Consider the following 14024-nt stretch of genomic DNA (forward strand, 5'->3'; position numbering starts at 1 on the left):
TCCTGTTTACCCCTTTCTGCTCCTCCCTGAGAGCGCCACCATGCCTGGCTATAAATAAAAATTCAAAAATAAAAAAGTGCAAAGCAATTGAGGATGACACTCATCATCAACCTCTGACCTCCACGTCACATGTACACAGATATACTCACACCTGCATGGACCCTTGCACACTCAAACTCAGGTCCACACACACACACACAACACATTAAAAAAAAAAAGGAAACAAGAAAAGATTAGGATTCTAGCTCGGGGGCAGAACACTTGCCCAGGTGTACGGTTCCCCATATTCAATATTAGTACCTAAAACAAAAACAATACATCACGCAAGGCTGCGTGTACTTGGGACAGTGAAGCAAAATGGCTGCTGCCAGTCTGAGCCTAGCTGTGCTACACAGGGGGTCTTAGGCCAACGTGGGATACACGATGAGCTCCTATTTAAAAAATAAAAATAAAAAATAAAGACGCTAATAATCCCAGGTGCCTGTCAGGCAGAGGCAGGTGACTTCTAGGCCAAATGGGCCCACACGGGACATTCCATGTTAGCCTGGGCTGTATTGCAAGAGCTGCTTTGAAAAAATTAAACCTGGAGAGATGGCTCCAGTGGTTAAGAGTATTGAATGTTCTCACAGAGGACCCGGGTTCAGTTCCCAGCGTTCACACCAGGTTCACAACAACCTGAAAATACAGTTTCAGGGGACCCAGTGCCTTGCGCCCTCTGCAGGCCGCTGCATGCACACGGGACACATAAGCTCACGCAGGGAAGACACACACATAAAAACACCTTCATGTGGGTTTCAGAGATCAAGCTCAGGCCATGGGGCTTGCTTGGTAAGCGCTTTGCCCACTGAGCCACCTTGCCAGCCTTCCACCTTATATTTTTAAAAATGTTATTTTATAAATATAAACAAATGCACTTTTTTTTTTCAGAGCTGAGGACTGAACCCACAGCCTTGCGCTTGCTAGCAAATGCTCTAGCACTGAGCTAACTCCTCAGCCCCAAATAAATGCTTTTCAAGAGTGTCCCACCGCACGTGGCGATTCCCATTCTCACCCCCGTTGTGTGGGCAAGGCAGTTGAAGCACGGATCTGCTTTGCCAGACACAAGGTGCCGCTGCTGGATTAAGTCCCCTTCACTTGTAAATGACTTCCCGCCAGCCCAGTTACACACGCGAGGCTGGAGCTCGGCGCCAGTGCAGACGCTAGATTTGCAGGGTGTGGGCCAGCTTACGAGATGGGTGCCTCCAACTCCTCCACACTACCACGGGCCAGCTCAAGCGGCAGGGAAAGCCTTCCTTGCTGTGGACTCTCTGTGAACTGTGTAAACCCTCAAGGCAGGAGAGCGGCCAGGCTCCCTCCTGAGGTCTCCAAAGGCCAGGGTCTGCTCCCAGACCTCCTCAAGAGCCCTAACGGTCTCTAAAGGTCATTCCCAGTGTGGCCAGGCTCTGCCCTATAAGGAAAAAAAAAATGCTACCAACCCCCCCCCAACAACAACAACAAAATCCTATAGAGGCCTGCCTCCAGCTCAGGTCTCTGCGGGCTCTCGGCCTAGCAGAGGCAGCCGGGGCTTTCCCTCCCCATAAATCTCTTGTGTGAGGTCTGTTGTGCAGTGTGATTTTATGTTGGCTCCCGACTGCCAGGGTGTCTTTCCCTTTAGAGCTGCGGCACTTACATTAACTACTGTCTGTATCCCCGGACTATAGGAAGAGATTTAGACTGTTCACCACACCTGCGTTTACTGGGCAATAGGAAATTTCTATCAACTTCAATTCCCAGTACTAGAACTTGGAAAATAAGTCTGAACCTTTTCAAGGATGCTAATTTTCAACTGAGGAACATTGATGGTCACCAACAATGAGAGGAACACCAGCCACCACCATGCAGAGAGTTTTGCTCAGCTGTCCGTTCTCCCACGCGGACACACGCCCTGAGGCACTACAGACTGGCAGCTAGTTCTCTGACAAACGGCTTTGAGAGGAACCGCTGTAAACTGAGAAACAAATACCTCGGTTTGTAGAGCAAAGAGTGAAGTCCACGACACAGGGCTCTCCCGGCTTTCATCACAGAGGACATCTTCCGCACAGTCTTCTGAGGGAATGCCACTCGTTACACAAGGTTTCTCTACCCTTCTTAAAAACATGCATGCCCCATAGCCTGCCGCTTACCTGTTTCTGTCTCAAAAGCACTTCCATCCAATGAGGCAGCCAAAACCTCTTCTAGAATGAAGTCTGATGACAGAGCGCTGTCATCAGCAGCTAATCCAGCTAATCCGTAAGCAGACTCAAGCGAATCCCTTCTGAGATGTGAAATCCTGTAATTAGGGCTCTGAGGGACTGCGGCACTTTGAAACTGAAGAGAAGAGGGACCCGGGGGATGCTCAGAGCCATGAACCCCGGTGAGAAGAGGACTGACAGAAGGTGGCTTAGGAGGACTGCGAAAAGGTGACTTGTGAAGAGAATCCAGCTCAGGGGCTTTGGGAGAAAAGATGATATTGGAGACTTGGGAAACTTTACCTGGATCGAAATCCTTTGAACTAGAGAAGCCAGCGGAGAAAGTAGTACCTACGGCAAGCTTACAGCTTTGGCTGAGCTTAAATAGATTCGACTTAGGTGGGCTGAATCCTACAGGAGGAGGAGAAAGATGGGCAGTGCCACCAGGGGGAAGGGGAGGGGGAAGAGGATGGGTACCACCAGGGGGAGGAAGAGTACTACCAAGGAGAGGAGGAGGGGGAGGAGGATGGGTGCCACCAAAGAGAGGAAGAGAAAGAGGAAGATGTGTGCCACCAAAGAGAGGAGGAGGGGAAGGAGGAGGGGGAGGAGGAGGGGGAGGGGGATGGGTGCCACCAGCAAGAGGGGGAGGGAGAGGGGGATGGGGAAGGGTGCCACCAGGGAGAGGGAGAGGGGGAGGGGGAGGGGGAGGGGGAGGGGGAGGAGGGTGGGTGCTACCAAGGAGAGGAGGAGAAAGAGGAAGATGGGTGCCACGAGGGGGAGGGGGAAGAAGGGTGCTACCAAAGAGAGGACGAAGAGGGGTAGGAATGCTGGAGAGAGGAGGCAGGAAAGCAGAACTGTAGCTGCGGGGAGAAGGGAAAGAAAACCCAGGTGAGGCTGCGGGAGCGGAAAAAACCATGGAAGGAGGCTCATTTCCATGAAGGGTTGCCTTGAGCAGCCTTCGAGATCCCAGTCTTTTCATTGCCACCATCTGGCTCAGATCCAGGGGCTGTTCCGCATCTTTCAGTTGCGGGTGGACACTGAGAGGTGTGTGGAAGGAGAGAGACTGCGCGGTTGCACGTGCCTGCGGTACTGAGGTCATGCCTCCAAAATCTTCAGGACCAGCTAGAGCATGCATCTTTACAGCCTTTTTTTTACATTGTTTAGCGGAGCGTAGCAGTAAGTGCTTTCCATTCCCTTCAAAGGAGATTGAGGACTGCCCAGGAAGCAAAGTTGTGCATGTGAAGAGAAAACAGAAGAAATGAATTAGCGAACATTCTTTCAAGGGGCTGGACGGTTGGGTGGTCACAGATTGCTCATCCCAGAACAAGGCCCATTAGCCCTGGCAAGGAAACAGGCCCAGAGAGAGGATTTTTAGCCAGGTACGGAGTGGTGATTACACCGCTAATTTCACTCGGGAGGCCCCAGGCAGGAAGACCCTAAATTCAAGGCCAGACTGGGCAACTTAGTGGGACAGTTTCAAAATAAAAATGTAAGCTTGTGGCGCATACCTTTGATCCGAGCTTGGGGGACAGAGGCAGGCGAATCTCTGAATTCAAGGCCAGCCTGGTCTACAGAGCCAGTTCCAGGACAGCCAGAGCTACAGAGAAACTGTATCAACCCCTCCCCCACCAAATACAAAAACAACAACAAAAATAGAGGGCTGAAGATAATGCTCAGTGGTGGAGTGTTTTCCTTGAGTAAGCAAACCAGACTCTGAGTTCCTTCGTGAACACTACAGGAAAAATAAAAAATAAGTATGCAATGTGTGGGATGCTGATTTGGCCAAGCCCAGATTCAACCTCAGGGACACATAGAAGATGTCCTGAGGCCACACATCCGGCCCACCACGCTGTAGGCCTTTCTTGCCAACTCAAGCAGCAGGGACGCTTTCCCTGCCTTTCCCTGCCGTGGGCAGATACTCCCTCTGTAAACCTTTGAATGCACGGCCAGAGTGCCTCCCTCAAGGAGCTCCAGCGACCAGCCCCCACCACCGAAAGGCCTAACAGCTGGGCTCCCCAAGGTGGGAGAATGGCCAAACCCCACCCTACAAAAAAAAAAAAAAAAAAAAAAAAAATCCCACAAATCCCTGAGCTTGCAGCAAGATCAGGCCACACAATCCCTCCAACTCCAGGTCACCCTGGAAGATGCCACTCTCCCCAACCCTACTTAAACCCTGTGTTCTGCTGTTCCCTCTCACCCTAGCAGACAGAGGCAGCTCTCTCTGGGTTTTCCTTCCTAATAAATCTCTTGTGCGCGGTTTGTTGTGCAGTGTGACTGTGTGGTGATCTTTGGCTCCTGACGGCCAGGAGACCCTTACCTCGAGCTGTAATGCTCACAGGCACACTCCCCCACAAGCGGCATGTAAATAAACGCAGAAAATATAATAAAAATAATGCTTATCTGGTTTCCCATTTATTTATTTCTGACCAAATGTCTTACCACTGGCCTATCCCTGAGAGGCTGAAATGTATTGAGCTATTTTTACTTTTGGAGGCAGGGTCTTCCCATGCAGCCCAGGTTGACCTTGAACCCATGATAACTCTCCTGTTGCAGCCTTCTGAAATTAAGATTACAGGTATGAGCCACCTGTAGCCGCCACTGGCTAAAAGTTTAATAATAAGCTAACAGACAAAGGCCGGTGATAGAAGGCAATGATTTTGTGCGGTTTTAAGAGAACCAGGACCACGGACACAGGCTCTGGGGTCTTACTTGGTCATTCACGCCCGCACCTCTCGTAATGATGGCGTTGGCCCTGGTTCCTTCACTGCATGTGCCACACAGTCCTCCCCGAACAGTGCTCCGCAGACGCGGGACCCCTCCCTGGATAACAGAGAGTTTCTCCTTCACTAACAACAATCAAACTTAGACATTGTCTGCCAAATGTTCCCAATGTGTCTGGTAAGAGCCCAGAAAGGCTAACCTGGCCTGAACTGGTTTGGGGTGTGTGGGTAGTAAGGCAGACAGTGTCCTCACAGCAAACTTGCAGGGAGAACCCCTTCTTTACTCTCTTATGCCTTTGTGCCTGTTTCTGATTAAAATCAGAAGGGCCATGTGCAGCAGGGAAATGATTATCTGACCTAATCCCTCAATTAGTATAGGAAACACCTCAGCCACGCCCCTTAGCAACCAAATTCCTTTCTCTCTGGGAGGATGCCCCCCAAAATAATTGAGGCCCTAGAGCATCCTTGCTCATGTGGCCTGCTATTCCCTCAAAGTGTATTTTGATGTAGTCTTGCTGTGCCTGTTTGGTTTGTTTGTTTATGTTGTTATTATTTGAGACAGGATCTTACTCTGTAGCCCTGACCAGTCTGGAACTTGCTACACAGACCAGGCTGGCCTCAGACTCACAGGGATCCGCCTTCCTCTGCCTCCTGAGGGCTGGGATTACTGGCGTGCCTTACCATGCCTAACCCATTGCTTTACTTTAAATACAAGTTATCTTGAAGCTCCCTGTCCAGAGGACATCTGCCTCGGGCAAGTCAAAACTGCTAAATGAAACTCCAGCCACAGGGTGTCGGATTTTTATTTCAGGCACCTGCACTCAAACACACACAAATATAATTAAAACTAAAGAATGTGTAAATAACACTATCTTATTCACACTGCATGTCTATGTGAGTCCTTATTGTCAACTCTTAAACCTGGAAACACCTTGCCTAGATACAGCCTATAATACCAGCACTTGGGAGGCTGAGGCAGGAGGATGTTGGGTTTGAGGCCAGCCTGGGCCCGGATTTCCGGGCAGCCTGGGTTACAGTGAGACTCAAAGAGAAACAACAAAGAGAAAGAGAAGGTGAGGGGAGGTCGTTTCTCATACTTTGTTTAGGACGCTGGGAGTAGAACACTTGTGATTGGACTCACAGGCTAGGGAAGCCTGCTCCTGACTCGCTGCAACCCAAGCCTCCTTGTTTTCGACAAGGCCTGTTTTCTTTGTAATTAATGTGCATGTGAATAAGCATGTGCGTGTTTGAGTGTGACAGCGCATGTGTGGAAGCCAAAGGACATTAGGGAGTTGGTTCTCTCTTTCCAAGGTGGGTTCTGAGGCTCAAATTCATGTGGTCTGGCTAACAAGGTGAGCACTTCCACCTGTCCAGCCATCTTGCTGACCCATGGGACATTGTCTTGCTCTTAACTGACATAAAACTGGATAGGCAAAGGCTAGGCACGGTTTCTCAGGCTGTAATCCCAGCACTTGGGAGGCAGAGGAAGGCGGATCTCTGTGAGTTCAAAGCCAACCTGGTCTACAAAGCCAGTCCAAAACAGCCAGGACTCTGTCACACAGAGAAATCTTGTCTTGAAAAAGCAAACTAAACAAAAACCTGCATGGGCAGGGTCTGGAGTTCGCTGAGATCTTCCTGCCTTAGCCTCCTGAGTGCCGGGATTACAGGCCTGAGCCTGCACCCCTAGCCTGAGCCTGCACCCCTAGCCTGAGCCTGCACCCCTAGCCTGAGCCTGTACCCCTAGTGTTATGGTTTGAGTGTACAATAGCTCCCACAGACTCATGTGTTTGAACTCCTGGTTTCCAGCTGTGGCACTGGGGAGAAATCCTGGAACCTTTAGGAAATGAAGCCTTGATGTGGGAGGTATGTCTTTAGGGGTGGGCCTTGGGGTTTTACAGCCATTTCCTCTTCTCTTTCAGCTTCCAGACTGCTAATGCAACCATTTGTTAAGCCATGCCCCACGCCTTCCCTACCATAGTGGACTGTGTGCTCTCTGGAAATGTGAAACAAAACAAGCCCTTTCTCCCTTAAGCTGCATTTGTTAAGGTAGTTTATGTCCATAACAGAATGAGATAGGGTCTCGCTGTGTAGCCTAGAGTAGGCCGAGTAGGACTATAACTCATAGCACTCTGCCTCCCAAGTGCTAGGCTGAAAGGCATTAAACCACCACCTGGCACTAGTTATTTGTTTGTTTGTTTGTTTGTTCCCATGTTTATCTTACACCAGGATAAATTGCAGTGAAATCTAAATGTAAATATAGTATTAATAACCGCTCTATGGAGGAAGCGCAGTGGCTAAGGGCCAGTCTATAGACAAGCTTAGGCTTCTCTCACAGCAAAACCAGAATAAAATAGAATTCCTAAAACAAATGAAGGGGAGAAATTTAAAGCCTAACCTGTGAAGAGGAAAGGTATTTCTGGGCACAGCAAAGTGAGACAACCCAAACAAGCAAGGACCTGCGAGGGAGAGCTGGGGCGGATACAATCAAGATTCATTGTATAAATGTACGAAGCTGTTAGAGAATAAATAGAAGGGATCCTAACACACATACACACAAAGCAAGAAATGAAAACAATTAAAAGGTGACAGAGGGCCTGGAGAAGATGGCTATGGGATTAAAAGAAACTGCTTATCTTTCACAGGCCCCAAATTCAGTTCCCAGCACCCGTGTGGTCTGGCATTTCACAGCCACCTCTAATTCCAGCTCCAGAGGATTCTACGCCCTCTTCTGGCCTCCACAGGCACCTGTATACATGTGTGCATGCACACACACACACAAGCAATCACACACACACACACACACACACACACACACACACACACACGAGAATATACACAGAAATAAAAATAGAATAAACCGGGCTGGAGAGATGGCTCAGAGGTTAAGAGCACTGTCTGCTCTTCCAAAGGTCCTGAGTTCAATTCCCAGCACCCACATGGTGGCTCACAACCATCTCATTATAATGAGATCTGGTGCCCTCTTCTGGCATGCAGGTGTACATGCAGGCAGAACATTGTATACATAATAAATAAATAAATCTTTAAAAAAATAGAGTATATCTAAAACATTTAACAGGTACCAGCTGCTTGGAAGGCTAAGACCCAAGTATCACAAACAAAAAACTCTGCATGACCAAAGATAACAAGTAAAATTACACAACAAATGGCAGCCAAGGGACCAGGAGTTTAAGGCCAGCCCGGGCCACACAGTGATATTCTGTCTTTCAACTATATAAAATGGGGGTGGGAGGATGGGCGGGAGGAAGGCAGTAAGATGGCTTAGTGGGTAAAGGCATCACTGGTAAACATTACAACCTGACCTCAATCCCTGGGACCTATGTGGTAGAGAGACCCCTAGTTGTTCTCTGGACTCCACACACAGGCCCCGGCACATGCACACATGCACACAGGAACACATGCACGCATACACACACATACAGAGAGAAATGTAAAAATAATGATGAATGGAAAACTGGAAAACTGTTTTCATTTTTTTCTCTGAAAATTCACCATGTATAGTTCTGTTTAAAGGTATACCTGTGACAATCTGTTGCCATTAGTGACTTCATCTTGCTTTAGTCTCAAAGTTTCAGTCTTTGCCTGTGGTACAAGTGTAAAAGTATGCAAATGAATATATTTAGAACAAAGCAAGTGTCCTTTAACACCTCCTTTCCCCTCCCCATGCCACCTAGCTGTTCTCTTGAGAGATGAACGCACGTCACAGTTTTGAGGAAGAGAACAACCCTTGCTTAGCATACATAAGGCACTGGGAAAAGGAGGTGGGGGGGGCTGGAGAGATGGCTCAGAGGTTAAGAGCAGTGTTTCCAAAGGTCATGAGTTCAATTCCCAGCAACTGCATGGTGGCTCATAAGCATCTACAATGAGATCTGGCGCCCTCTGCTGCCCTGCAAGCACACATGCAGGCAGAATACTGTATAAATAATAAATAAAGCTTAAAAAAGAAACATCAAATAAATAAAAGCAAAAACAAGAAAAAAATGAGCCAGGTGTAAACACAGGAACTCAGTGTCCTTGCTTCTCACGCACACTCCACCTTAGGCAATCTTTCCTGTACGTGAGGTGCCTCACACCTAACCGCTGCGCAGACGTGGGCACAGTGACCGAGGCAGAGGCTGAGCAGGCTGTGCTATTCCTGAGCCAGAAGCCTCAGGCTTGACACAGTCCATTTCAAAAACCCTTGCTCGCAACGGCAGCTAACGCAACACCTGCCACAGCCAGACGAGCTGGGATGTGCAATGGGACCAGGCCCTTCGCTCTTCTCAACCCTCGGTTGCCTGAGCATACTTTTTATGAAATGCTTCATATTTGAGGCTTTCCCCCCTGATTTTTAGAATATTGCAAACCTGAGTCGTCTCAGGTTTTGGGTGCAGGTTTTGGGGTTCACTTCTGTTCTGCAGACGTCTTTATACTTGTACCGTGAAGGAAACACTATGACATGCTTAGTGTGTCTTTACTGTGACTGCACCTGTCGTGGGATTTTCCATTTGTGAAGTCACATATGGGTTCAACATTTCATAGATTTGGGAGCTCTCTCTGCTTCTGTCTCTCTCTACAGTGTCTTTCTACATAGCCCTGGCTGTTCTAGAGTTTACTATGTAGACCAGGCTGGCCTCGAACTCACAAAGCTCTAGCTGTGTCTGTCTCCTGCATGCTGGGGTTAAAGGTGTGCGGCACCATGCCCAGCTTGCAGCATTGTCAAATTCTGGGTTGGAGAACTCGATCTGTACTGTGCCCTGTTCAGAGAAGGCACATGGAAAAGCTCCAGGGCACAGGGCTCAGCAGGGTCTGAGAGTCAGGTCTAGCCATTTGCCCCACCTGTGTGGTCTTCTTTGCTTTGTTGAGACGGGGTTTCTCTGAGTAGCCCTGGGTGTTCTGGACTCACTTTGTGGACCAGGCTGGCCTCAAACTCAGAGATCCGCCTGCCTCTGCCTCCCGAGTGCTGGTGATTGGCAGAGCCTGTGGTCTTAATCACTGTATTTTACTGATGTCCAATTATCTAACTTAAAAAAATTTTTTTGAAGTGTCTAGCTATATAGCTCAGAGTTGTTTGAACCTGGGGCGTAAGCCAGGCTACACTCTGGGCTCTGAAACAGAGACCCTCCTGCCACTGCTCACTCCTTGAGAATTAGCTACAAGTTTTTTTCAATTTTTAATTTTATTTTTATTAATTATAGTTTATTCACTTTGTATCCCAGCTGTAGCCCCCTCCCCCAGCCACTCCCAATCCCACCCTCTCTCCCTCTTCTCCTATGCCCCTTTCCTAGTCCACTGATAAGGAAGGTCCTCCTCTCCTTCCATCTGATCCTAGTCTATCAGGTCTCATCAGGACTGGCTGCATTGTCTTCCTCTGTAGACTGGTAAGGCTGCTCCCCCCTCAGGGGAGGTGATCAAAGAGCCAGCCCATGAGTTCATGTCAGAGACAGCCCCTGTTCCCATTACTATGGAACCCTCTTGGACACTGAGCTGCCATGGGCTATATCCGAGCAGGGGTTCTAGGTTATCTCCATGCATGGTCCTTGTTTGGAGTATCAGTCTCAGGAAAGACCCCTGTGCTCAGATTTTTTTGGTTCTGTTGCTCTCCTTGTGGAGCTCCTGTTCCCTCTAGGCCTTTCTATCTCCCCCTTCTGGTTTTATTTTTATTTCTGTTTGAGACAAGGTCTTGCCATGCAGCCCTGGCTGGCCTAGAACTTACTATGTAGACCAAGCTAATGTGAGCAATCCTCTTTCTCCTGTTCCAGGGAGCTGTATCTGTGGATACAGCCATTCTCTTTTGTGCTTTACAGTGAATTCCTAAAGGGCAGATGTCTTGGTGTTACACCAGAATTTTCCTAAGTGATGAGTATTTTACATTCTGGCGGAGACATTCTCTACAGACATGGATAAGAGAGGTGTTATTTTGGCCAAGGGTTCCCCTCACTGTCATGACAGCATAAAGCATAGTAGCAATCTACAGCCCTGCATTTTACTTTATGTGTAGCATGTTGTATGAACAATGGTGTTGCCATAGATTAAAGTGGGGCCAAAAAGTCCCCGTTGTCTACCGATAGATAACCACTGTGATACTCCACTGACAGATAACAGGTTTGTGGGCTGCTGGGTACAACCTACCACATTGCCAGCTGTATAACAGTATGGCATGACACACACGGATAAGTATGTAATTATTTTTTTAAGACTTTATTTTTTAAAGGGTTATTATGTGTATGGATGTTTTTCCTGCATGTATGTGTATGTACCCTGTGCTCGCAGTACCTCCAGAGGCCAGAAGAGGGCGTCAGCTCCCTGGAACTGGGATAACTGACAGTTGTAAGCTGCCATGTAGATGCTGGACATCAAAACCCGGTCCTCTGGAAGAGCAGCCCGCGCTCTTACCCTCTGAGCCATCTCCCCAGCCCCTGGCTGTTACTGTTCTATGTATTTATTATGCTGTAATTGCTTTTAACAATTTAGTTTTACTTTATTGTTTTATGTGTATGAACATTTGGCTTGCATGCATGTATGTGTACCACAGGTACGCGTGGGGCTCTTGGGGGGCAGGAGTCAGGACCCCTAGAGCTGGGGTTACAGATAGTTGTGGGGCACCATGTACATGAATCAAACCCAGGTCCTCTGCAAGAGCGACAGCACGTGCTCTTAACTGATGAGTTCTTTTTATTATGCTTGCTTATTTTGTATGTGTGGAAGCCAGAGGACAGACTGAGAAAGCTGGTTCTCTTCTTCCACCACGTGGGTTCTGGGGCTCTGCCTCAGATCCTCAGGTTTGGTAGCAGGGCCCTAACCTGCTGAGCCATCTTGCCAGCCTCACGTCATTCTTGTATTAATTAACCTTGCTGGAGTAGGAACCAGGGCTTCGTGCACTGTGGGCTTTACCACTGAGCTACATCAACAGGCTTCTTTGTTATTTACCTTTTCTTTCCTTTGAGGCAGAATCTAATGTATCCCAAGACGAACCCTGAACTCTGTGTGTCACACTGAGCTCCCAACTCTTCTATAAACCCTCTGTTAAGAGCTTAGTCTTTCTGTGGCTGGGAGTGGCGGCTCTCGCCTTTAATCCTAGCACTTGAGAGGCAGAGGCAGGCTTATCTCTGCGAGTTCGAAGCCACCACCATGGCCTACTAGTGAGAACTCTAGCGAGTTCTAGCACAGTCAGGGCCATACAGAGAGACCCTACCGAAAAAAAGGATTGGTTCTATTCTACTCATTTAATTTAAACAAGGCTACTCTCAACAGTTTGCCGTGCTCCAGCAGTGGCTTCGTATGTCTTGTGGTTACTGTATCTCTTGGGTTCATGAAGTCTACTCATTCAGTAACTGCCATGGACCACTGGGCTTGTGTGAGTTCACTCGAGGATGCCCACAGAGCCGTGAAATCTCCACTGATGTTCTCGGAACACCCCCATGTTAGGCAGTGAGGGGCTGAACTTGGCGATAGCACTTACCTCCCTTGTGAAGGCCTCTGGCTGCTTTTCCTGCCAACTCACGTATGGCAGAAGGTCTACATCTTCTTTGGCAATAAGTTCCGAAATACTTGGGACATTAGCAAAAGGAATCTCATCACTGTCCTGTATAGAATCACAATTGGGTTAAATCTTTAAGAAAGATATGATCAGAGTAAATAATTAGCATATTCTAAAGCCTTGTGGATTTTTTTTTAAAGTATTTTTAGCTGGATGTGGTGGCACATACCTTTAATCCTAGAACTCAGGAAGTAGATATGGGTGTAGGAGACTCTCCTATGGGTGTTTGAGGCCAGCCTGGTCTAATAATGAGTTATGGATCAGCCTCGTCTACACTTACTTCAAATAAACAAAAAAGACTTTTTATTTATGTGTGGCTGTGCACAGAGGCCCGAGGGGGGCACTCTCCTGGAGGTAGAGTTGCTGTTGTAATCCATCTGTGGGTTCTGGGAACTGAATTTGGGTCCTAGCTGAGCTGTTTCTCCAGCCAATAGTGACTAAATAAGTTTAACATTACAGGGTCAGTTGTGGCACACTCCTTTAATCCCAGCACCCAGAAGGCAGAGGCAGGTGGATCTCTGAGTTTGAGGCCAGCCTGGTCTACAGAGTTAGCTCTAGGGACAGTCAGGGCTACACAGAGAAACCCTGTCTCAGAAAACCAAAACAGAAAGTTTAATCATAAATTAGTAATAATACATACCCTTTTCTCAACTGCCACGAAGCTTGTAAATTGTGTAATAAGAGAGTTTTCTTTACTGAGTTCAATAATCAGAGATTTCATGACCTTTTTCTTCATCTAGGATAGAATGAGACTGTGTTAGTTTGTTTATGTATACTGAGATTAAAAGGACATAAAATAATCTGAAGTGTTTTTCTGTGACTAAATATTTAATGTATTCATTCATTTCCTTGTCTTTCTTTTTTTCTTCTTTCTTTAAAAACTTTTTTTTGAGACAGTCTTACTTTGTACCCCCAGGACTTGTGTATGTAGACCAGGTTGGCCCTGAACTCAGATCCACCTGCCTCCTCCATTTCTTTTGCAGTAGCATCTCCTGGATCTGAGGCTGGCCTGGGACTCAGCTGTGTTGCTGTCTGCCTCTGCTTTCCAAGTGCTGGGATTGTAGGTGAGCACCATCATGCCTGGGAACACAGTCTGGATACTGGGTTCAGAGCCTTGTATGTGCTACTTAAATCCTCTTACCAACTGCGTCATATCTCCCGCCCTAAGGAAATACTTTCCTAGTATCTCAAATTAGACACCGAGTCAGGGAGCCTGCCTCTTAGGGAGGTCACATGCTTCCTGTGATTTAAGCAATTTAGTTACACAGCCCTCTGCAGCTTGCAGAGAGCTGTCATATACTGTGAGTTCCTCGCTCTCTCAAAGTCTATGGCTCCCATGGCAAAGCTACATAACTGTACGGGTATCTTTACTTGTTTAGGATTATTTAAAGCTAAGCCAATCAGATGCACTACGAGATGATTGAGCCTGTGTCAAAGGAAACACGGAGAGTGCTAAGCCAAGTGGTCACACGTAGGGAAAGCCCAGGGCCACGTGATAGTCATGCGTCGTGACTGTCACTGGGCCTATGTGGTACACTGGCATCCTTTTCAGGAATGCCA

General features: G+C 47.8%; 1 protein-coding gene across 10 annotated transcripts in view; it reads right to left on the minus strand.

Annotated features, from left to right (window-relative positions):
• Positions 1-14024, minus strand: part of Parp4 (poly(ADP-ribose) polymerase family member 4) — a 94615-nt gene that overhangs the window by 12738 nt on the left and 67853 nt on the right. For 4 of the 10 annotated variants that reach the window (XM_060391134.1, XM_060391140.1, XM_060391135.1 and 1 more), the window contains exons 29-34: positions 13105-13200; positions 12387-12509; positions 8465-8527; positions 4917-5027; positions 2163-3420; positions 2003-2085 (exon numbers count right to left, since the gene is read on the minus strand). In XM_060391134.1, the coding sequence (XP_060247117.1) occupies positions 2003-2085; positions 2163-3420; positions 4917-5027; positions 8465-8527; positions 12387-12509; positions 13105-13200 (1734 nt within the window). The remainder of the gene's footprint in view (positions 1-2002; positions 2086-2162; positions 3421-4916; positions 5028-8464; positions 8528-12386; positions 12510-13104; positions 13201-14024) is intronic. The other 6 variants (XM_060391136.1, XM_060391142.1, XR_009594185.1 and 3 more) reach the window with 5 other exon arrangements.

This window comes from Meriones unguiculatus, chromosome 9 (assembly GCF_030254825.1).
Source record: "Meriones unguiculatus strain TT.TT164.6M chromosome 9, Bangor_MerUng_6.1, whole genome shotgun sequence".
NCBI classification, from domain to species: Eukaryota; Metazoa; Chordata; class Mammalia; order Rodentia; family Muridae; genus Meriones; species Meriones unguiculatus.